General features: G+C 45.0%; 2 protein-coding genes across 2 annotated transcripts; both read left to right on the top strand.

The window, feature by feature from the left end:
• Positions 1-336: 336 nt before the first annotated feature.
• On the top strand, positions 337-3,949 carry LOC140377695 (NACHT, LRR and PYD domains-containing protein 10-like). The gene is made up of 3 exons (XM_072463226.1): positions 337-403; positions 2,215-2,490; positions 3,733-3,949. Exons 2-3 carry the CDS (start codon positions 2,226-2,228, stop codon positions 3,903-3,905), a joined length of 438 nt encoding a protein of 145 aa, XP_072319327.1. The 5' UTR covers positions 337-403; positions 2,215-2,225; the 3' UTR covers positions 3,906-3,949.
• Positions 3,950-5,518: 1,569 nt separating this feature from the next.
• On the top strand, positions 5,519-25,473 carry gpr108 (G protein-coupled receptor 108). The gene is made up of 17 exons (XM_072463252.1): positions 5,519-6,092; positions 7,407-7,517; positions 11,125-11,175; positions 11,790-11,881; positions 12,822-12,883; positions 12,959-13,242; positions 14,889-14,951; positions 15,025-15,120; positions 17,886-18,019; positions 18,225-18,300; positions 18,513-18,586; positions 18,653-18,770; positions 19,973-20,103; positions 20,812-20,905; positions 20,982-21,065; positions 21,310-21,431; positions 23,386-25,473. Exons 1-17 carry the CDS (start codon positions 5,991-5,993, stop codon positions 23,471-23,473), a joined length of 1,782 nt encoding a protein of 593 aa, XP_072319353.1. The 5' UTR covers positions 5,519-5,990; the 3' UTR covers positions 23,474-25,473.
• The last annotated feature ends 316 nt before the right edge of the window (positions 25,474-25,789 follow it).

Below are 25,789 nucleotides of genomic sequence, written 5' to 3'. Positions count from 1 at the left end.
ATCACTGAGTTACACAGAGAGTCCACACCCCTCTACAGCAGGACAGTGAGCATCATCACTGAGTTACACAGAGAGTCCACACCCCTCTACAGCAGGACAGTGAGCATCATCACTGAGTTACACAGAGAGTCCACACCCCTCTACAGCAGGACAGTGAGCACCATCACTGAGTTACACAGAGAGTCCACACCCCTCTACAGCAGGACAGTGAGCATCATCACTGAGTTACACAGAGAGTCCACACCCCTCTACAGCAGGACAGTGAGCACCATCACTGAGTTACACAGAGAGTCCACACCCCTCTACAGCAGGACAGTGAGCACCTTCCTCCGGGCTGCAACAGAAAGAAAGTGAAACTCAGCGCCATTTTCTGTTGGTTTCTCCCCTTCACACCGGAGCTGAGGTGAGTGGCCCCTGTCTCTCTCTGTCCTGAACCTCTGCACTCTCGGATCCTTCGAGCCGCTGCGCAGACCCAGCGGACGAGTGACCCCTGGACCCTGGACCCTGCGGCCCCTGGAGCCAGTGGTATACAGTGGACCCTATTGTCGAAATGAGCGAGGAGTCTTGGTCAGAGTTTAACTCGTGTTTAATCACACATTAGTGATCGTGGATCAGAGTAGGATTCCTTTTAAGCGCGTGCCGCATGCGCACAGTATAACAAGTACGGAATCTGGCAGTGAACAAATAGCGAACGTACAACAATCATGCAATGATCTACACTTATGGACGCATTACGCACACATAGAGCACTTGATGGCCAGTACTGGGCAGTTTGAAAGACACAGTAGGGTATTTGTGCAGCAGCTGCACGATTCCTTTTGAAATTAAACAGGGAGGATAAAGAAGTCCGTGTCTTTAGTTCTTCATCAATTCAAAACTAGGACTCAAGTGTCCCGCGCTCTCCACGTTGGAGACGCGCACGGGCAGCTCCACGCGCCACGGTTTAAACACACACAGCAACACGGACTATAGATGATGCAATGTGACCTCATATTCAAATCCTGAATATTCTGAAGCATGTTTTTCATAAGTGCAAGAGACATTTTCAATAGTTTACACATTCAATACTGCCATTACATGTATAACAAAACGTAACTAAGAAGCTGAATTTCAAAAGGTGTCCCACTTTACCCACTTTACCCTACTAATGCTATAAAACATGTGAAATGAATTAAAGATCAAAGAGCAGATGATGTCCAAATGCAGTAGGTCTATGCCAAACTATACAAGGAAGCTAAAAGAAAACACAGCTAAAAGTGAAACCTATGAGGGGTTTCACTTCCACCTTCCTGTTATTTGAGGCTTTCAGAAGGATGATAAACTAAGACCATTGCCTTAGCAAACAACAATTTCATATATAATCATATTTTTTAATGTTTACAATTCCTAACATGTGGCATAAAACAGGAATATTTTACATGAGGACTTTTTCTCATTCAAATGATATTATATTTTGTTTTATACTATTAATCACAAGGATAATCCTAGACTTATCCTTGTGATGAGTTGATGGGTTTCAAGCAAATGATTCCCTCCTGACTTTAAATATTTTGTGTATTATAACTATATTATAGTTTGATTTGAATTGAGCTATTGCTATGCCAACATAGGGCCATTGCAAAGCCAAATCCTTCAGACCAATGAGGAAACCTCATGCCTGAAAGACATGAATATTTTTGTGCATATCTGCATGGTGAAAAAATCTAAACATATTCATAAAATGTTAATATATGTGGATTTATAAAAAAAACAAGTGATCAAAGCTCCCAATGAAACACAATGTGTTTCTTATATTTGTATTAGCATATTATGTTGAATAAACTAGACCCCAGACCAGAGTCTTTGTCAAATGAAGCTGTGAATAACAAGACAACTTCAAAACAAATGTGATTATTATGTGATTATTAAACATTAGGACCCTCAGCGGGCACACGGGTCCTTTTAGAGTGTGTGACACTTGCACATAGACCACATCAAAATTGGGAGTCTGAGAGAGGGAACTAAATTCCAAACTAATCCTGAACTAGACCAGGACTAAACCAGAACTAAACCAGAACTAGACCAAGTCTAACAGCAACAATAATCCTTCATCTCTGACAAAATGTTGTTGATTAAAGCCTTTTTAGCATTTTTCACAAGTCAAAAATACAAATTGTTTAAAGACTAACATACCGGTAACTATTTCTTCTACTAACCTCATTCTCCTTTGGTCAGCGTGAGTATCCATGTCGGGGGCGCAGCTACTCCTCGAGGCTCTGCAGGACCTGGACGAGGATGACTTCAAAACACTGAAGTGGCACCTGTCCCAGAGTCAGCTGGACGGCTGCAGGCCCCTCGCACGCAGCCACCTGGAGAACGCCAGACGTACCGACACTGTGAGCCGGCTACTCTCCAGCTACAGCCCCGACACAGCTGTGCAGCTCTGTGTGCTCGTGCTCAGGAGGATGAACAAGAACAACTGTGCTCAGGAGCTGCAGCAGGCATACACAGGTACTCGTCACAGCAGAGTACCCCAGAGAGCGCCCCGAAGGCCTGGGCAATTCATCAAAAGATTGAGATTGTGTTGTGTGAAATTGTGAATTATTTGGGAGGGGTTTTTGAATCGAGAGGTCCACCGTCGATCCTTTGTCAGTAAATGCACGTGGTTTGGAGCAGAGGTCAGACTTTGGAGGAAGACATTTTAATATTATTTGTGTTAAAAGTCTTTATAGTTTATGTTCATGGAATCATTACTAAAAGCCTGATTGCAAAGACCAGATAACAAAAATCTAATTGAAAATCGAGATAAATCCATCTTTTTTTCATTTATTGCCCAGCCCCAGCACAGATGCACTATTTCATTATTTATTCAAAACAAGGACAGTGCACGGATAACATTAACCTCCAAGAGAAAAGACGCTCATTTCCATCTGTGGTCCTTGGACAACTGCAATTGTCCTAAAATTAAATCATTCAATAAAAAATGTCATCATCAATAATAGGCTCACCTCCTAAAATACAATTGTACATTTCATAAATCATCATTTACAATCACCTCATAAAATACGACTACAGCACAGTGACGGACCGGTTCACTTTAAAACTCTTTGGAACCGTTCTGGAGTGTCAGAGTTTGTCTTCATACTCTGGGTCTGGCTCCGGGGCCAGAGTCAGAGCTCTGCCAGACCGCTTTGGAAGCAAGCATTTCTCGGGTTCAGGTTTGTATCACTTAAATACAAGGCCGGGTGTAGACAAACTGACTGAGGGCGCATCAGAGTTTCAAAGAGTGCAAAGATTATACTCCATCAATTGTCTTTATTTAACACACCGGAAATGAGGGCGCAAATACTGGTAAAGGGGGTTCTAATGGCACCCCTGGAGACCCGGGCCTAAATAGTCTGGTACTGTTCATTTAAGACGCAGGAGACACTTTAGGACCACCAAACCACTCCAAAGGTAACCAGTAGAAATGTTGATTTAGTCATGCTAGTAAAACGGAATATCCATTTGCCAAAGTGATGTAGATGTATTGAATTTTCTGTCTGTTTTTCTTTCATTTGAAAAGGCCTAGACTAGTACGTGTTTACAGGTTCACCCAAAATCATATCTGCAGATTCTTCTTCTGGATTCTGGGTGGTCCATGATGTAGTCTGTGTTCAGGGTTAGGATTCAAATAGAATATAACACTCGTCAGATGAACACAACCTCCCTGGTCTTTGTTTATGTCGTTAAAATGTGTGTTTGATTCTGCAGTTGAAAAGGCTGCCGTTGGATCTGCTCCTGGTGCTCCGGCTGCTCCTGGTGCTCCGGCTGCTCCTGGTGCTCCGGCATCTCAAATGACGGCTCAGGACAGCAGTATTATCGTGGCCCCATCAGTGACTGGGAGCGGGAGCGTTGGCACATGGAATATTAACATTTACAAATAATTGTTTTTATCTCCCATTAAATGTAAATGTTACCCATGTTACAACTGTGCTTCTTCCTTATTCCTTCATCAGTATTTTGATGTAACTGAGGCTCAAGTGTTCAGAAAAATCCTGTTTTCACCTACCCCCTATCCCCGCCCACATCCCTGTGTTCCCTAGTGATAGTGATCAATGTTGCAGTTTACAATGATTAAACATTGTTCTATTTAAATTCAGTGGTCAAAAGTAATAAGTACAATAGTAAAAGTACTGTACTAAGTAAGTCATTCTTCAGTGGAGACATTTTACTTTTACTTTACTACATGTGGGAAAATCTACATCATACACTGTTTAAACTTCCCTAAAAGTCCATGATTTAAGGAGTTAATTTTGCATGTTCATGTTGACGTTCTTCATAAAGGTTTTACACATGCAATAGTGTTGACCAAAGATCAGCAAAAAATCACCACATTTAACACTCAAAATATGTGTAAAATACTTAATTTACTGTTTACTCGAAGTACTTAAGCATCAGTATGTAACTTTCTGGAGGTGGAAAGTCACCTGCATTACATTATTATAAATGCACAATATTACTGTAATTATAAGGAACAACATTTCCATGGAAATAAATGTTCCTGGTATTATTAAAACTACTTCCTAATACTTTTTGCACTGATGACTTTCACAAAACCAATGATCAGTATAGTAAGTGATCATGGCAGGTGTTTTGAGGCATACGTACCTAGTTCTGAAATCGTTTGTAATGGAAATGTCAAAAACAGTGTCTTTCTGTGCGGAGTTTACATGTTTCTCCTTGTGTCTGGGTGGGTTTCCTCCAGGCTCCGGTTTCCCCATCAACTCATTACAATTATTTATATTTAGTTTTGCATTTTAAACAAAGGGTCATCAAGCAGGCATTAAACCTTCAAAGTGTGTTTTCTCGTTAAAAGCCTGAGTCACTTAGATCTATTGCCTATGCCCACCTTAGTGACTTTTGATCAATTGCTATTGAAAACAAAAAGTAGTCTAGTAGTAGTAGTTTTATATATATATATATATATATTGTATGTGGATTAGAGAAAGTATAAGATAAGATGTTCCTTTATTGTCCACACATGGGGAAATTTCATTGTTGCAACGTAGGTAGATACAGAGGAAAAGGACAGATAACTTATAGGAAGTTTAAAAAACACTCGAGACACAATAGAAGAACTCTTAGAAACAAAACTCTTTGAAACAAAAACTCCTATAGACAGAACCTCTCATTTCCTAATAAGGAATGGAGGGGAGTATATGGTGAGTTGTTAGAAGTTCATGGATTTTAAAATAGAAAGTATCAAACTTTTTTTAGACACAGTTATCAAAGCCATAGTATTAATTCCTCACAAGTCTAAAATCTATTTCTCTCTTTTTTAATGGTATAGCTTAAAACACATTCTTTGAAGACGTACAGCTACTGTAGTGGTACGTCTTAGACTTTATTCTTTGGGCTTTATTCTGTAGACTCTTCTCTGCCAACCGCCACTAAAAGTAACACGACAACAAACAAACAAAAAACAAAAAAAAACAAAGCTCCTTTTACGAAGCGTACGCACGTGACCCACTCTCACCCGGAAGCACTCCGTAACCCACGTGACCACCCGCAGTACACGTACTATCGGCTGCTTTCACCCGTCTGCGCGCCGACATCGAGCGAACCTTTGCGCGCACGACGCCCAGGCCAGGGCTGCTTCTGTGTCTCAGTCTTCTCCGTGTCTCCCCGGAGCCCTCCCGCCCGGTCCGCCGCAGAGAGGCCCGCCGCAGGGAGGCCCGCCGCGGCTCCTGCTGACGCCCCCCCTCGCTCCGCTGTTGTTGACGTCTCCTGCAGCTGGACCAGGAAGCTCAGCGGCTGTGTCAGGCCATGAACGCACAACGGGCCGATACAACGACTCTTCGCACGATACGCGAGTACAGCTCCTGATCGCAGCCGTGCTAGTCGCTCACATTCCCCGCGCCAATAGTTTAGCTGGAGCTCCGGGGCCGCTAGCAGCAGGAGCGTGCTCGTTTCCGCCGTTAGCGTTAGCATCGGTCCGGTTAGCGCGCTAGCCTCGGCTCGCTCCGGTGATGGCAGCGGGGGCACAGAGCAGATGTGGCCTGACAGTGGCGCTCCTCCTCCTGCTGCTGATGGCGGAGGGCACGGCTCGGATACACAAGCTCACGCTGAAGGTGAGGTGGATGCTAAAGCTAACCTGTTGTAACGTCTTCCCTGTTCTGCTTCTTTCGCTTTGCGTTGTTACGTACACGTCACACTGGTCAGATCTGTGTTCAGGCTGCACTCCTAGAATCCCCATGTTCTTAAACTGAGCCGGAGGTCAGTTCACTATTTTCAGGTAGAAATGGCTCTTCAACTGTCATCACACTGACCTGGTTTATCACATCCCTGTAGATACTGGGCCTATCCACATGAAACAAACACTGGCACAAAGTTAAAAGTCTTTTCTGTCAGTAGAAATACACACACAAGTGAAATGTTATTTTTTCACAATCGCCTCAGAAATTGGTGTAATCGTCCAACTCCAAAGACGTGCTTGTCCTCATTTGAAGGGACTGTAGTCGTGAGAGTTTGTGGAGCCAAATCCCAAACTGATAATGAGAAAATTTGAGAGAAGACTGAAATTTGAAGTAATAAACAAATCCAAGAAGGGGGTGAAGTGTCTTGCCCAAGGATACAACACCAGCATGCAGTGGAATCAAACGTCTTCAGTCACAGCCATTACCATTGAACGTGCTTCAGGATCAATAAAGTATCTATTATACGTCTATTACCGCCTCAAAACATTAATGGTAGTCGTATTTTGACAATGTTAATGGTTCTTTGGACTATACTCTCTAAACACACACAACACCAAACACAAAATTACATTTTTATAACAAAGATGGTGACATTAAAAATGTCCAGAAAGATCAAATATTTCTGATTATCCTCAATAATACACTTTATTTGTAAATATTCTCTATCTAGAAGCCTTCAGTCTTCATAGTTCAACCTTTTTTATGCTTAGTTCGAATCCCAGCTTTGATCATTGCTGCATGTCCTCCCTTCTCTCTCATCCACATTTCACACTGAAACTGTCCTGCCTAATGAAGCCCACAGGCTTAAAAATGGAGAATGGAAAACTGATGTCTGACTAAGTGACTGCAAACATACTTTGAGCCCTGCGGGTCAGCACTCATTGCTAATAAACTTACACATATTTTTAACATTCTTATTTGAGAATGAGGAAGCAAAGAAAGGGTGATTTTATGTGTATTGTGTCACTGTTTTATTTTTCCAAGGCAAATCTTTTAGAATACAAAATTAAAAATGAAATTATTATATTGCCACTATTACAAAAGATCCACTCACTCTTGCAGAACCAGTCCTGGACTAGAACAGATCCAAAACAAGTCGGGACTAAATTAGACCAAACTGGGGAGAGTGTGAACCCAAAGAGCGTTTGAAAATGGTGTCTCTGATGTCTTCTTGTTGCTTTGTTGAAGAATGAAACTCGCTCCTTGGTCCAACTCAACACCTTTGGCTTCTACGCCAACGGGTCCCTGGACGTGAACCTGACGTCGCTGAGCTTCTCCGAACAGCAGGTCAACTACCCGGTAAGACCTGGAAGTCAATGTTTTATGACATCCCCAGAATCATAAACATCACAAGTCTGGGCAATCATTTGAGTCAATTTCTTTAAATTGTTGAAGTGAAAATGGCTAAATTGTGAAGTCACCAGCCTTCGTGCACGGAGCGGACAACTTTCACTTAATTAGAGCCTTGAGTTGCGTTTGGGAGAAGCCTTAATGTAGTTTTAATTGTTAAAAGTGTGAGTTCTGGGGACCGCGGAGACACAGAGCTGTGGGAACATTACAGCGGCTTTCAGAGTCCAGCTAACAATTGTTATAGATAAACAATCGACAGCAACAACTTTTTGACAAGCCTTGATTATGTTTCAAGAGCTGCACCGTGTGGTTTGTGAGTGAACAGTGATTGTGATCAGTTTGAGGCGAGCGAGGTGTACACATGCAAACTTGAGTTACTTGTGACTGAGCAGAGCATGTTTACTGTGCAGAGCAGCATGTTTACTGTGCAGAGCAGCATGTTTACTGTGCAGAGCAGCATGTTTACTGTGCAGAGCAGCATGTTTACTGTGCAGAGCAGCATGTTTACTGTGCAGAGCAGCATGTTTACTGTGCAGAGCAGCATGTTTACTGTGCAGAGCAGCATGTTTACTGTGCAGAGCAGCATGTTTACTGTGCAGAGCAGCATGTTTACTGTGCAGAGCAGCATGTTTACTGTGCAGAGCAGCATGTTTACTGTGCAGAATGAAGGGCAGTGAATTTAGCATGAAGCAAGCCTCGAAATAACGGGCCGGACACGGTCAATGAACAGGTGTTGAACAAGAGGTGTTGTCATCGCTCTAAAGTGCAAAGTCTGCCATGAGTTCTGTAGAGAGATAGAATCCCTCAGTTTTTAAAAAAGTTATAACAGTGCAAGGGAGTAATATATATTGTTGAGTGACCAGTTTTGATGTTAAAATTATGTTAAATGATAACGAGACATTATTCAAAGTTAATTTTTTATTAATGATGTTATTCTGTTTTCCTTTCCTTGTGACCAATTCAGAATTAGCCATGACAGGTACCAAATAATCGGTACCTGTCATGTTGACAGGGACGTAAAAATAATTATTTCAAGGCTTGTGAAGTGGATTGAGAGGAAGAATGAGGCCTAGAGAGGATCATCAAAAAGACAAAAACAGTTGAATTAAGATGAAAACGATACAAATAAATGTTAATTGAATAGATGGTGCAGTTAAACGCTTATAGCCTTCTAAACCCCTATAATAGTCCAAAAAAGATAAGATAAGATAAGATATTCCTTTATTGTCCCACATGGGGAAATTTCATTGGTGCAACGCAGGTAGATACAGAGGTAGATACAGAAGAACAGATCACTTGTAGGAAGTCTGAAAAACACTTTCAGTAGAAGATCTCCTATAAATAAATAAAAACTCCCATAGACAAATAAATAAATAAATACATAAATACCATTGCATGTGATCCCGACAGTAATTGCACATGAATATGTGTCACGACAGCACATAGATTGCACATGAATTTCACAGTAATTGCACATGAATTGCACATGAATTCCAACAGCAATTGCACATACGACAGAATTGCACATCAGTATTAGGTTAGGTCAGTATTGCGACGGGATAACGTGACGATCTCCGGGTAAGACGACTGTTCTCTGCAGTTTCATCAGTTCTTCCTTTGTGTAAACGCGGTACGGCGCCGGCCGGGGGGCGGGGCCGGAGCCGGGGGGCGGGGCCGGAGCCGGGGGACTCAGAGCCAAGACACATCGCAACGACACGACGAAAACACTCAATCCAGCCGAATAAAGTCAAAACAAGTTAATTTAAAGCGATTCCAGTGCGTGTCCTGATCTTTCGTGAAGTTCCTCTTTCATATAAACGTGTATATAAACGTGTACCGACGACACGCCGTACTTTAGCGCGGCCGGAGGGCGCGGGGGGGGGGGGGGGGGGGGGGGGCTGGTGGGCTCGCTCGGAGCTAGCTCACGTCACAACAACACAACGAACGCAACGAAAAACGCTCAAATCCAGCCGAAAAAAGTCAAAAACAGTTGAATTAAAAAACTATTCCAGCGCGTGTCCCTATCGTACAGTAAAGTAGAAAAAATATACTAACTATATTTACAAAATATAGGAGATAAAGCACAATAAGTGTGAGAAAGAAGAGAGAGCGTTTACACCGGGCTGCCAGCTGTACCAGCGCCTTATGACGTAAAAAAAGACTATGAGCCCATAGGAATACAGACTTTATTGCCTGACTCAGTGTCTCGGTACCTTTTTTGAGTCAAAGCACACTTTTTGCATTGATAAAAAGGCCGTGGCTGGAGAGCCGCTGCGCGGTCAAATGGCCGCGCAGTTTCAGGGACCGCGGCATTTCCCTTATAGCCCGTTATAGCCTCATGGCTAACCTTGACCCTAACCTTAACCCTAACCTTAACCCTAACCCTAACCTTAACCCTAACCCTAACCTTAACCCTAACCCTAACCTTAACCCTAACCCTAACCTTAACCCTAACCTTAACCCTAACCTTAACCCTAACCCTAACCCTAACCCTAACCTTAACCCGGCGCGGTCTAAAACGGCGCTAAAACGTGGTCAAATAGCGGCGCAGTTTCAGGAGACACAAAAATAACATGGCAGTTTCGGCCGCGCGCCGCGGCTCTGCAGACACTCCCTGATAAAATACCATGGCACACCACCTACTAAAACATTTCCAAATCGAATCTCTTAGTAGACAAACGTGGCATATATTGCGGCAAATAATGTCTGACCCTCTGGTAAATGTCGCCATGGTGATTGTTTTGGCTTTCGTTTTTGGTCCAAAGTGTAAAAAACATATCGCCCAGCCCCATATCTATATTATACATATATTGGTATAAGAACAGTCCATTGTATAGTTTAAACAAGTGGTGTGATTGCATTATTTAATGCAGTGAATGAGGGGAAAGTCAGGTACTAGTTCTTCCTTTTAGGTTAAAACACCTCATTTCAACTCCTCTGGATCAGTGTAGATTGTAATTTCAAAAGCACGACATACATCAGTGCTTTTGGCTGATGCCATGATGTGAATATATATCGGTGCAGCCCTGGAAGATTACAACCACAAGTGAGATCATGCAAAAACAACTAGATATAGTAGGAAGTACTAGCAAACAATATAAACAAGATTAAACTCCCAAATCTTCAGCTAGCTCACTCTATTCCTTCACCCCGTTAGCCCATATAAATCCTTATAATTTAATAAAATAATTGGTTGACCAGAACTCAAATAGGCCATATTATTTGATAAAGAAAACAAAGAAAGTCTGCAGATGAGTTTGTCTGGATAAGGCCTCCATTTGACTTCACAGTCTGGATCCTCTGTGCATGTTCAAAACTCCTTAAGTGTTGAGCAGCGATTTGAATTGGGTTATGAAGTGAGAGTTGTGTGTGAAGTGAGAAGGAGTTTGAGGAGGTCACAGGGTGAGTAGGACTGGCCGGCAGCTTTGGAGAAGCTGCTGCAGTTTGAAAGCATTTATCATCATTGTTGGAGTTAGTGTGGTCGATCTTAATGTGAATATTTCCCACATCTCACCTGCTTCATAATCAAAACCAAACCATACTTTGTTCTCTTTAGGTGGGCTTCAGCCTCTCCAGGTCCCGTGTGAGTGGCGTCCTCTCCTACACTGTGAGTGCACCTTTTCTTTGGTATATTTCTTATTGTTTTTCCGTGTAGTAAGTAAACGTTGTGTTAAACTGCGATGTTCAGTTATTTACATTTATCCACATTTGCGGATGTGCTCCTGGGTTGTCAGGTCCTACAACTAAACCAGTTTGTCAAACCCAAAAAGGGCCTTCTACATAATCCATGGGCTGGACAATATGTCGGTACCGCTCTAAGGACAAGGGAGATCAGTGATTCTTGAAAAGCTCCATTTCTAAGCTTTATAATTTATTTGGTAGATGAAAAATGCACTTTTGCACCGACAGTGATTCTGGCCCAGATAATGTTTTGTATCATTTATTTTTTTGTTTTTCACTTTTTTTTTTTTTTTTAAACATTTTAGTAATAATGTCAGTACAAAAACAACTACAAATAAAATATAACTCTTGGTGCTGTCCAGCAGCATTGGAAATGTAACAACAGTATTCTGGATCTTCGTGTTCTCGAGTATAGAATGTATTTCTTCTACAAGCTCTAGCCATTGGCACAAATGTTTTTCTACAATGAACGCCTGGACAAATGAGGGATTGCAGCGACTTCTTTTTAATAATAATAATGTGTTTTATCCCTGATTTCAGGCTGAAGAAACTGAGACCTGTCCTCTGACTGTCACAAAGTCCACCAACAAAGAGCCTCTCATTCTGTTCCTGCTGGACATCAACTCCCTCCGGTCAGTCTGCGCTTCACCTGCACAGTGTTCACCTGGTGCACAGTGTTCACCTGGTGCACAGTGTTCACCTGGTGCACAGTGTTCACCTGGTGCACAGTGTTCACCTGGTGCACAGTGTTCACCTGGTGCACAGTGTTCACCTGGTGCAGAGCGTTAACCCCGGTGCACAGCAGCGTTAACCCCGGTGCGCAGCAGCGTTAACCCCCCGGTCGGTGCGCAGCCGCGTTAACCCCGGTGCGCAGCCGCGTTAAGTAACCCCGGTGCGCAGCCGCGTTAAGTAACCCCGGTGCGCAGCAGCGTTAAGTAACCCCGGTGCGCAGCAGCGTTAAGTAACCCCGGTGCGCAGCCGCGTTAACCCCGGTGCACAGCAGCGTGCACACTGCGCCTGGTACAATGTAAAGTAGAGTGGTTATAGTGATGATGTTGGTATTTGATGAATGGTATTGTTGAAAGCCTAAACCTTCTCCTTCTCATTCTCATCATATTCTTTTCTTAAGACTAAATTTTCTTTAACTTTATCTCTGCGCTACTAATCACATCGCATCTCTCGTCTTGAGCTCGAACACAGTTCTTCTCTGTCGTCACGTTGTACTGTACAGTGAAGGAACTCTCTAAACACACACCGGCATATCAACCACGCATGCACAGCCAGGGAAACATGCTGCTGTCCTGGGAACGAGGCTGCAGGTGTGCAGTAGCACGCAGGGAATGATTGACATGTGGGAGGACTACTCGGCTGTCCACGACACGAGGAAATAAGACTCAGATTGGTCGCAAAAATCCTCTATTATTCCGTTAATGGTTGTTGTTGTCGTTTGTGCAATTTTTGCCACATAAGATTCAGTCCAAGATACATTTCCCATTAGGGAACAAGAATGTCTATTCTATACTACGGAAAAGTGAAATCAAACCATCTTTTGACATCGTGTTCTTATTCCAGAGTCAATGTGAAAGTGATGGGGGAACAAGACAACATACTTTTCGCTCGGAAGGCGGTCACAGGTGGAGCTGAAAAATCTGCATAAACACATTTTCTAGAATCAAACTTATACATAATGACTCCTTTTCCCTTTTTAGTGAAGTCGAAACGGGAGGCTCAACAGAACCCTGTTGTAACCAAGGAGGAGGAGGAGGAGGAGGAGAAGAAGAAGAAGGAGGAGGAGAAGAAGGAGGAGGAGAAGAAGAAGAAGAAGAAGAAGGAGGAGGAGGAGAAGAAGGAGGAGGAGAAGAAGAAGAAGGAGGAGGAGAAGAAGGAGGAGGAGAAGAAGAAGAAGGAGGAGGAGAAGGCGGCAGACGAGGAGGAGAAGAAGAAGGAGGAGAAGGAGGAGAAGGCAGACGAGGAGGAGTGGGTTACTGTGGAGGTCAGTCACATTTGGATTAGAACAGACTTGTCATTAATTATGGCTTGTAACGAGCTCTTCCTCGACAAGGTTTGGTGAAACGGAACATAGTGCATAAAAAGCTGGAAGGCTCCTGTTCTGCAGTTCTTGAACCAGCCGAACAGAACTTTGTTCTTGAAGGACTGTCAGACTACTGCTCTGTGATTGGATACATTTTCAAAGTGGACACGACTAATTGTAAATGTATTCGTTTTTTATCAAATTAAGAGATATAATTACTATTTTCAGTTATTTTGATAAACGTACAATGATTATCAAAGCTGTGTCGTCACTACTTCACCTGCGGCGTGCGGTCAGAGCAATCAAGGCAAGCAGTGGTTGACCAATACAATCTAAAATTACCATGTGTCACAACTGGCCCCAAATATATCTGTTTTCCCCTCACTTCTGCTGCTGAAGCTTGGCTGAAGTCACAGTGTCTTTTAGTGACCTCTACAGGCCGCTGGGCAGTACTGGGGGTGAAGCTGGATTCTTCTTCTCCCTTTTCATTCTGTGACCGTGTTCAGAGCCCTGTTCATGCTCTGATCTCTAACATGAGCTTTAGAACCAGAGCGGACAGCAGCTTCTTTTGGAGCTCTGCACACGTGCTCTGAGGACCACAGCCTCAAACCCACAGATCTGAGCTCAAACACTGAATAAACCTGTGGGAATCTTGTGCCTGACTGAGCATGTGCAGAGGAAGTGAAGCAACAGCAGCACCAAGTTTCAACAAACACTTAAAAACTATCTTTTAGAGACAAGTCTGTGTTTGTAGCTAAGACTGTTCACTTTTCTAATGATTAGATGTTAGTTAGGAATACAGGAAGTCATTTAACATAGAACGCTAATCATTACATAGAACATGTAATTAATTAATTAATTGGTGAAGTCTTACAGTTCAGTCCGTTCAGTATCATTAGTCCTTAGAGCAGGTGAGGCGGGTTTGAAACTCACTTTTGCATGTTAAGTTTTATTTATTTTCTCATCCATGAACGTTACGACACCCTATTGCTATTAACAATCTCCATAGCAATAATATAGCATGAGCTGTTTGAGTTTATGGGGGCGGGGCATAGAGATGTTTCAGCAGCAGAACGTCTGATGAAGAATCAAACGTCTGAGTCCATAAGACTTTTGTTCTTGCCGCTCTAGGTGCAAGAACAAACGTCTTGCTTCTTATGATTATAATTTAAAAGCATGAATCATAATGTGTTCCGTCTGCATCTGACCCATTAAACGTTCTGAGCAAAAACATTCTAAATTCCAGAACTGAGTAAAAGGGAAGTTGAACATAATGTGATTTTAGTGGAAAAACTGGGATTAACCTCAGAATATCACATCATGTGAAAGATCCAGGTGGTTTGGTCAAAGTTAAAGAAAAAATTTACAAATGCTTCTGAAGTTTTTTTGTCTATTTAATAGTGTTTATGAAAGAAAAAAATGTTGAGCACACAAGTTTTTCATTTTTTTTCTACAGATAAGATTACATACTTGACCTTGTTTGGTCATGATAATAATCATGAAAAATGTATTTTCTCACAATTGTAACACAAAAATATATATATTGTGGCATCCTCAGCTGAAAATAATCCTGTCCTTTCCACTGTTCACTTTGGTTTCTGTTACAGCTTCTGAACACAAAGCAGTTCTACTTGGCTCTGGGCAAAGTGGAGAACTCCTACAACTTCAGCGTGAGTACCCTTTCTCCTCCTGCTGTATTCAGCTTTTTTCTGGTTCATCTAACAAACGAGCTTGTGTCAACAGTTCCAGCTGAAGGTCGGCACACTGGCTCAGGGTCTCTACAACCTAAACTTCCACCACTGTCCCAGTCTGCTGCCTGGACTGCCCTACGCGCTCAGTGTAAGGAGGTTCTACCCTGGACGATCTACAGTGCATCACTTCACATCTTTATTCCAAAATTGTCAAATGTTCAGGCTAATAATGAATTTAATCAAACAATACCCCATAATGTCAACTTGAAAGAGGAATAGAATATAATTATTTGCAAATGTATTACAAATAAAAAAGCACATGTATATAAGTATTGACAGCGTTGGCAGAATCGAGCTCAGGTACATTATTATTAGGTACATAAATCCTTGAGATGCTTCTACAACTTGACTGGAGTCCACCTGTGGTGACTTCAGTTGTTTGGACATGATTTGGCTATATAAGGTCCCACAGTTAACAGTGATGTCAGAGCACAAACCCAGACATGAAGTCTAAGGAACTGTAGACCTCAGACAGGATTATATCAGGCACAGATCTAGGGAAGGGACAGAAACATGTCCATGGTTCCTCTGAGCTCAGTGGCCTTAGAGCTGGGCCCGGCCAAACTGAGCAATCGGGGAGAAGGGCTTTAGTACCCTGATGGTCACTCTGATGGTCACTCTGACAGATCTCCCAACGTGTCTTTGTGGAGAAAGGAGAACCTTCCAGAACAACCATCTCTGAAGAAGGACTCCGACCGACTCGGACCATAAGAAACAAAATTCTCATTCTCTTGATCTGACGAAACAAAGATTGAACTCTTTGGCTTGAATAGTAAGTGTAATGTCTGGAGGAAACCAGGCCCCGCCCATCACCTGGCCAGTTCCATCCCTACAGTGAAGCATGGTGGTGGCAGCATCATTTCAGCAGCAGGAACTGAGAGACTAGTCAGGATCAACAGAAAGATGAATGTAGAAGTTACAGAGAGATCTTTGATGAAAACCTGCTCCTGAGGCTCTGGACCGCCGGCTGGGGCCATGGTTCATCTTCTAACAAGACAATGATCCTAAACACACATCATCTTGTGTGGCCCATAGGCCAGACTTCAACCCATTTGAACATCAGAGATCTGAAAATGGTTGTGAACCGACGCACACGTCCAACCTGATGGAGCTTGAGAAGTTCTGCAAAGAGTCATGGGAGAAAGTGCCCATAAACAGGTGTGACTAGACTGTAATTAATGCCAAAGGTGCCGCAGAGGCTGTGAACACGTATGTCCTTGTGCTTGTTTTAGTTTTTTGTTAACAATTCAAACACCCTTCTTTCACGTTGTCATTATGAGGTATTGTGTGTAGAATTCTGAGGCAAATAACAAATTTGACTTTCCTTTTGGAATACGGCTGTAACATGACAAAATGTGGAAAAAAGTATACTTCCCAGACATACTCTGTTTTGGTTTTACGGTTTACTTTGCTTTGTGTTAAACTAGGGCTGGGCAAGTTATCACGCTATTATCGCGTTAACTCATCACTTATTTAACGCAATCAATTATTTTAACGTGCATTAACGCAGGTGGGATTCCCCTGGTCCGCACCAGTTCTAGAGCCTCGTACAAACCGCTGCGGACGAATCGCGCCCGACGCAGAATTTGAGCGCGTGAACATCAGAAAGACAAACGCACCGGGCGCGCGTTCTCGACGCGCCGGACTCATGTCCATAGAATACACTCAGCAGCAGACGTGCGTCCGAGTCGTCCTGCACATGCTCAGTGGAGTCGAGTCGTCCTGCACATGCTCAGTGGAGTCGAGTCATCCTGCACATGCTCAGTGGAGTCGAGTCGTCCTGCACATGCTCAGTGGAGTCGAGTCGTCCTGCACATGCTCAGTGGAGTCGAGTCGTCCTGCACATGCTCAGTGGAGTCGAGTCGTCCTGACGGGGGCCCCATGTGAGCAGGTCCCCCGACGGGGCCCCCGCATGAGCAGGTCCCCCGACGGGGCCCCCGCGTGAGCAGGGCCCCCGCATGAGCAGGTCCCCCGACGGGGGTCCCCGACGGGGCCCCCGCGTGAGCAGGTCCCCCGACGGGGGTCCCCCGACGGGGCCCCCGCGTGAGCAGGTCCCCCGACGGGCGGGCCCGACGGCGGGCTCGCGTGAGCAGGTCCCGACGGGGGCCCGCGTGAGCAGGTCCCGCCGGGGGCCGTAGCTGGGGAGATCCGCGAGAAGGGCCCGGCGCGCGTCTTGAAAACGTGAATAATCTGGTGCCTTAGCAACTGGCTTAGTGCAGAGGAGTAAAAATACACCCAGTTTTAGGAATCTACAAACTTTTCTGGTTCTTTTCATGCCCTGGCAGTGGCAATAAGCTTTAGTTTTGTGTTTGATAACATTGTTTAAGTTCAAATGTGCACAATGTATTTATTTGTGTTTAACTGGTTCAGTGTTTGTTTGCGCGACTCATGTTATGGCGCTTTAGTGTCAAGTTCTAAGAATGTACAAACTGTACTGAAGTGTTTTCTGGTTTAGGGACATTTGGTACTGGACTGGTTCTGCTGCTCCTAAAATGTGTTGTGAGTGTCTAATGTTTAATGAGATTACAATGTTTCTGACGTTACCTCTGAAGTGGCCTGTTCATCTTTAATGATTGTGGCTCAGGATTTTGTAAAAATGTGAATACTTCATATTTTATTTAACTGCTACTGAATAAAAAGGCTGATGCACTTTACACTTCTTTTGAATTCATTTTGAATTTTGCACGTAAAAATGCCATTAATCGTGATTAATCAGGGAAATAATGCGATTAATCGCGATTCAAAAATGTAATCGTTGCCCAGCCCTATGTTAAACACAACTCAGACTGACATAACGGACATGACTCTGTGCCAGGAGATGAGTTGTGTGCTTTGTATTTACGTTGTGTGTAGGTGGAGGTGACGGAGAAGAACCCAGGGGGCTTTCTGTCAGCCGCTGAGATTCCCCTGTCGCGCCTCTACATCGGGATGGCTGGAGTGTTCTTCACGGCTGCTCTGGTCTGGGTCTACACCCTCATGAAGCACAGGTGAGGAGACAAGAGCATCTGAGCTTCTGAGCAAACGGGGGCTGCAGCGACCTTAGAAGGAATCCAGCAGGAACGTTTTTGACTGATTACGACAGGTTCGCCCTGGTCCCGATGACTAAACGTGGATAGCTTTACTACTGGCTAGTGACTTCTCCCCACACAGTTGCTACATTTGATGCTAAGTGTTCTTAAATGTGCCCCACAGATACAGTGTGTTTAAGATCCACTGGCTGATGGCAGCTTTGGCCTTCACTAAGGCCACCTCCCTGGTCTTCCACAGTGTAAGTGTCACACACACTAGATTTCACAGCCCATCAAATATATTGCTGGTTTTTGACTTTCTACAATTTGACTTGATGCTGTGGACTTGGGTCAAACTGCAGTAAGACAAATGCTAAGGGAGAAATCAAAACATTTCTAGCTTTAATTCTTTTGAACTTGTTGAATTAGAAGGTGTGCGGTCAGACTCACTGATGTTGTGCGCCTGTTTCAGATTAACTACCACTTCATCAACACAGAGGGCCACCCCATTGAGGGCTGGGCAGTCATGTACTACATCACTCACCTGTAAGTGTCGTGTTCTGAACATTGTGCAGACAGCACTCTTCCTTACTCTGCTGTTTGTCCTTCCAGGCTGAAGGGGGCGCTGCTCTTCATCACTTTGGCTCTGATTGGCACAGGCTGGGCTTTTGTCAAGTACATATTGTCTGACAAAGAGAAGAAGATCTTCATGATCGTCATCCCTCTGCAGGTCAGTGACTAAAGGCACAACTACAAGCTTTACTACTGGAACATGATTCCACCTCCCGAACAACAGAGCGCTTCTGCTGTTGGGTCCTTGGGCAAGACTAGGACTGCAACTAATGCTTAGTTTAGTGGTCGACAAACTTGTACATTGTTATTACAACTGTTGCTGAACAAAATTCTTGATTTTTCCCAGCAGGAAGTTGGGAATTCATTGGTCAAAAGAGGAGGAAAGTTAATGCACTAAAACAGCCTCAACAAGTTCTCGCACTTAGAAATTATTGAGGGGTCTGAAATTTTCATCGCAGGTGCATTTCCACTGAGAGACTAGGGATGTCAAGGTTTGTGTTTTAGTCTGCCGTACACGTGACTGAGCGCTGAACGACCAGTCCGTTACACACGAAGGCCCGCCAGGGACTACTACCATGGGCAAGGCTTAGAGCTGTCAAAAGACACCACAGACAAGACTGGAAAGGGCTACAGGGAAAGTGGCAAGCAGCTTGGTGAAAAAAGATAAAGCATTTAATTTTAGACAATGGAGGAGGCTGAAGATGACTGGGGCTCCATGTAAGATCTCACCTGGTGGGATCTCAGTGATGATGAGAAAGTAGATGAATCAGCCGAGAACTATGGGAGGAGCTGGTCAATGACCTGAAGAGGGCTGGGACTACAGTAACTATCAGTACTACACTACGCCATCATGGTTTGAATCGTGCATCGCACAGAAGGTTCCCCTTCCTCACTGTAGGCCATTCATTTCAATAGAAAAGGTTTTTATGGTCTCTTTGCCACATCACTGCAATGATGTGGCCTAGATAACAATTAGTTTAATATAATCAATCAAACATGGACCACCCTCTCTGTTTGTCTCATGTGTAGTTATAGTGGGCCACCCTCAGTTTGTCCCATGTGTAGTTATAGTGGGCCACCCTCTCTGTTTGTCCCATGTGTAGTTATAGTGGGCCACCCTCTCTGTTTGTCCCATGTGTAGTTATAGTGGGCCACCCTCTCTGTTTGTCCCATGTGTAGTTATAGTGGGCCACCCTCTCTGTTTGTCCCATGTGTAGTTATAGTGGGCCACCCTCTCTGTTTGTCCCATGTGTAGTTATAGTGGGCCACCCTCTCTGTTTGTCCCATGTGTAGTTATAGTGGGCCACCCTCTCTGTTTGTCCCATGTGTAGTTATAGTGGGCCACCCTCTCTGTCTCAGGTGCTAGCGAACGTGGCGTTCATAATCATTGAGTCGACGGAGGAGGGCTCCAGCGAGTACTCGCTGTGGAAGCAGATCCTGTTCCTGGTGGACCTCATCTGCTGTGGGGCCATCCTTTTCCCGGTGGTCTGGTCAGTCTGCACCACACTGCACTACTACACTACTACACTGCACTACTACACTGCACTACTACACTGCACTACTGCACTGCACTACTGCACTGCACTACTGCACTGCACTACTGCACTGCACTACTGCACTGCACTACTGCACTGCACTACTACACTGCACTGCACTACTGTACTGCACTGCACTACTACACTGCACTACTGCACTGCACTACTGCACTGCACTACTGCACTGCACTACTGCACTGCACTACTACACTGCACTGCACTACTACACTGCACTACACTGGACTACTACACTGGACTACTGCACTGGACTACTACACTGGACTACACTACTGCACTGCCCCGCACTACACTGCACCGCACTACCCTACACTGCACTGCACTACTACACTGCACCGCACTAGTGCAGTGCACTACACTGCACCGCACTAGTGCAGTGCACTACACTGCACCGCACTACACTGCACTACACTAGTGCAGTGTAGTGCGGTGCAGTGTAGTGCAGTGCACTACACTGCACTAGTGCAGTGCACTACACTACACTACACTGCACTACACTAGTGCAGTGCAGTACACTACACTGCACCGTACTACACTGCACTACACTAGTACACTGCACCGCACTGCACTACACTACACTGCACTAGTGCAGTGCACTACACTACACTCCATGTGTAAAGTGGTCCCTTGTTTTGTCTGCTGCAGGTCCATCCGCCACCTGCAGGAGGCTTCCAGTACTGACGGCAAAGCTGCTGTCAACCTGGAGAAGCTCAAGCTCTTCAGACACTACTACGTCATGGTAAGTACAGCTCCTTCAACACATTTAGGATCTGGTCTGTTTTATAATGTTTAATAAGCTTCAAATGTCTCCTCAGATTGTGTGTTATATTTACTTTACAAGGATCATAGCCATTCTCCTGAAGATCACCATGCCCTTCCAGTGGCAGTGGTGCTACGAGGTAAAGTCTATTCAAATATAAATATATACTTAGTTAAGGGAGGAACAAGAGCTTTAGAATAATATGTTAGTCCATTTTAAAATCAAGTCTAATATACCGGTATTGTGTGTTAAACAAAACAAAAGTAAAAGAACAAAGAGCTAATCGACTAATTATACTTTTAAATTTATCATGAAGTTGATTACAGAAGGTGAAATAACAGCTGTGTGTGGTTGACCTCTTGACCTTTTCTCCCTCTGGGCAGTTCCTGGTGGAGGTGTCCACTCTGGTCTTCTTCGTTATGACCGGTTACAACTTTAGGCCGGCGTCCAACAACCCATATCTGCAGCTGCCCCAGGACGAGGACGACGTGGAGATGGACGAAGTGTAAGCAGCTCCTGTAATGTTAGCTCCACCTTCCCCTTCACCACCACCCCTACTTCCACCACCACCCCTACTTCCACCACCACCACCCCTACTTCCACCACCACCCCTCCTTCCACCACCACCACCCCTACTTCCACCACCACCCCTACTTCCACCACCACCACCCCTACTTCCACTACCACCACCCCTACTTCCACCACCACCACCACCCCTACTTCCACCACCACCACCACCCCTCCTTCCACCACCACCACCCCTACTTCCACCACCACCACCACCCCTCCTTCCACCACCACCACCCCTACTTCCACCACCACCCCTACTTCCACTACCACCACCCCTACTTCCACTACCACCACCCCTACTTCCACCACCACCCCTACTTCCACTACCACCACCCCTACTTCCACCACCACCCCTACTTCCACCACCACCCCTACTTCCACTACCACCACCCCTACTTCTACTACCACCACCCCTACTTCCACCACCACCCCTACTTCCACTACCACCACCCCTACTTCCACTACCACCACCCCTACTTCCACCACCACCACCCCTACTTCCACCACCACCACCCCTACTTCCACTACCACCACCCCTACTTCCACCACCACCCCTACTTCCACTACCACCACCCCTACTTCCACTACCACCACCCCTACTTCCACCACCACCCCTACTTCCACTACCACCACCCCTACTTCCACCACCACCCCTACTTCCACTACCACCACCCCTACTTCCACTACCACCACCCCTACTTCCACCACCACCCCTACTTCCACCACCACCCCTCCTTCCACCATCACCACCCCTCACTCTACCTCAGCCTGACCTCACGTACCTCACAGCCTGACCTCGCGTGCCTCAGCCTGACCTCGCGTGCCTCAGCCTGACCTCGCGTGCCTCAGCCTGACCTCGCGTGCCTCAGCCTGACCTCGCGTGCCTCAGCCTGACCTCACAGCCTGACCTCGCGTGCCTCAGCCTGACCTCACAGCCTGACCTCGCGTGCCTCAGCCTGACCTCACAGCCTGACCTCGCGTGCCTCAGCCTGACCTCACAGCCTGACCTCGCGTGCCTCAGCCTGACCTCACAGCCTGACCTCGCGTGCCACAGCCTGACCTCACGTACCTCACAGCCTGACCTCACGTACCTCACAGCCTGACCTCACGTACCTCACAGCCTGACCTCACGTACCTCAGCCTGACCTCACGTACCTCAGCCTGACCTCACGTACCTCAGCCTGACCTCACGTGCCTCAGCCTGACCTCACGTACCTCACAGCCTGACCTCACGTACCTCACAGCCTGACCTCACGTACCTCAGCCTGACCTCACGTACCTCACAGCCTGACCTCACGTACCTCACAGCCTGACCTCACGTACCTCACAGCCTGACCTCACGTACCTCAGCCTGACCTCACGTACCTCACAGCCTGACCTCACGTACCTCACAGCCTGACCTCACGTACCTCACAGCCTGACCTCACGTATCTCACAGCCTGACCTCACGTACCTCACAGCCTGACCTCACGTACCTCAGCCTGACCTCACGTACCTCAGCCTGACCTCACGTACCTCACAGCCTGACCTCACGTGCCTCAGCCTGACCTCACGTACCTCACAGCCTGACCTCACGTACCTCACAGCCTGACCTCACGTGCCTCAGCCTGACCTCACGTACCTCACAGCCTGACCTCACGTACCTCACAGCCTGACCTCACGTACCTCACAGCCTGACCTCACGTACCTCAGCCTGACCTCACGTACCTCACAGCCTGACCTCACGTACCTCACAGCCTGACCTCACGTACCTCACAGCCTGACCTCACGTGCCTCAGCCTGACCTCACGTACCTCACAGCCTGACCTCACGTGCCTCAGCCTGACCTCACCTACACGTCAGAGCAGGTGTACCTCATAACAAAGTGTCCTGTCCTGACCTGTGTGCAGAGTGACCGAGTCCGGAGCTCTCGAGGGCATCGCCAAAGTCAAGAAGACCTCCAACGGGCGCGACCGGCAGAAGGAGTCCACGCTATGAGCCGTGGCGGGAGCGGGACCCCTGATCCGGGGCGAGGCGTGGCCAAACCCCCCCTCGCTCTGAGACTCTGGTACAGTGGTATGTGTCCACTGTCGGGCTATGCAACACGCAGACTGCACCGGACACTCCACTTCTTCTGAACGGATGGACAGTAAAGACATGACTGCCGCCAGCTTGACTCTTTTCTTCACCTTTTCTCTCTCCAAAGATGACTACACTGCAAAAGAGAAACGAATGAGTGGAAATTCAGAATGTTCATCTTGTTTTGAGTAGTTGGGATTTTTTGGTTATTTGGTCTGGAGTTTCCTAAAGGTTCTGTTTTATGTACATTTTTGATCCAAGTTCTAATCTGTTTTTCCTCGTCAAAAACATACCTGGAGTTCTGTTCTGTTGGATTCACACACGTTCTTCTCTCAAACAGGAAACCAGGTGGAACAGAACATTTTGAGCTCTGAACAGTTGAGTGAATGTGAATGAAACGAAACATAACTATGGGTATGTTTTTGATGAGGTGACATATAGCCAGGGATAGGGGGTATGTGAAAACATGACTTTTCTGAGCACTGGAGCCTCAGTTGTAGACTTCAACATACAGGATTCAAAATACAAATTTGACTTAACTAATAATGAGAAAACACTGTTGTAAAAATGCTCATTAAAGTTTCTTTAGCATGATGCGTCCCTAATTTAAAGGTGCACAATGTCATTTTATAATTCCAGGCACTAACATCTTTATGGAGGCCAACGCACTGCAACTTTGTCATATCTGCCTCCACCAGCATTTCTATTTATTATTTTGTATATAATTGTTAGCCAACATACACGCGGTTAGTACAATTAAAAGGTTTTGCTTACGTTTCCACTCTTCACTCACTATTTACTTGGTTACAACCACCAAAAACATCTAAAAAACAAATGATCTAAACCTACTTACTCTCTTGTAGTGAAATCTACTCAAATCAATATGAGCATTGTGAATGTGAGTGGTCAGTTATTTAACAGTTCTCCTGAGCTCTGACCTTTCCTGCTCAGGTCAAGTCTTTCTTAAATGTAGTTATTGGACAGTGTGAACTTAAATGGTTTATTAGAATGTATCTTTAACAGACACGTTTTAATCGGGACTGCGCCGTATGTGAGAAACTGTAATATTTCATAACTTTTGAATACATTTTGACGGTAAAATTTAAACCTAGGTGGTGGGCAATATGTATATATTTCTTTTCACAGTTTTTAAATCGGCTTTCTCGTGATGGTGCAGTGACGTTTCTAATTGATACAGGTTTTCGGCCCCTTCTTCCTACCCACAAAAACAGGACGACAGCGCCATCTGTTGCACGACTTCTGCGGGACAGTTTCCCTGGTGTGAATGTAAAAAGGCCCCGTTTTTGCCCCAGTTTATAGTCTCGGGGTTAAAGCTTATTATTGGAACAGAGGACAACAAACAAATATTACAGTTAATATGTGAACTTTAGACCAGGGCGAGTGGCTTTTTACTCCCACACCTGAGATCCGGTCCTGAAGAGCCTGTGTGTGGCGCTGTTGTCCTGCCGCTGTCAGTAGGAACAACAAGACTGAGCAGTAGAGATTAAAAACAAACTATTTATTTTTTATTTGACAGTCCATTCACTTCAAATCTGATACTTGAACCTCAATCAAGTCATGTGCAGGCACATTTGTTTTATTCAATGCAAAAGATTTGTGTTTGATTTATTATAGCCCACCCCGACCAGGCAAGCAGACGTTAAACCAGGACAAAAACAACTTTGGACAAAATGTTATGGTTAATCACACACTTGATTCCCTTTTGAATATTTTCATTTCTGACGTTGATTTTAGGCTCTGCGAGGAAACACTGGTGTAAAATCTGTCAGATGGAGGACCTTAGATTAAGATGTATTTTGTTTCTTGTGATAAGGTTGTTGTACTAATTCCGCAGAATATTGAGCAGCCCTACATTGATCTATGCTTTTCCTCTTGTTTGGATTAAATATTGAAACATATGGCTTTTATTTGATATTTTTCTCTATAATTTAACCTTAAAGTGTGTGTGAACTGTACTCTGACATTTGTGTCGTCCAAAGCGGAGCCAGAGGAGTGCTAGCTTCCTAAGGGGCGCGGTGCTCTTTTAGCTCCCGGAACCGTCGAAAGAGATGATTGGATAAGAGCTGTTTCCTGTTTATCAACGCACATAAATGTTATATTCCCATTGCAAAATGCATTTAATATTATTCATACCCAATGCAATACATAAAAATATGTTGAAATGCGGTTTAGATGCTTTACAAAGAAGTCAAATAAATGCAGAAAAGCTGAGGA

This window comes from Eucyclogobius newberryi, unplaced genomic scaffold, assembly GCF_026437365.1.
Source record: "Eucyclogobius newberryi isolate DKJ021-1_F unplaced genomic scaffold, fEucNew1.0.hap1 SCAF_4, whole genome shotgun sequence".
In the NCBI taxonomy this organism is placed as follows: Eukaryota; Metazoa; Chordata; class Actinopteri; order Gobiiformes; family Gobiidae; genus Eucyclogobius; species Eucyclogobius newberryi.
Note: the sequence above shows the minus strand (reverse complement) of the source record. Positions and strands in the feature narration are given on the sequence as shown.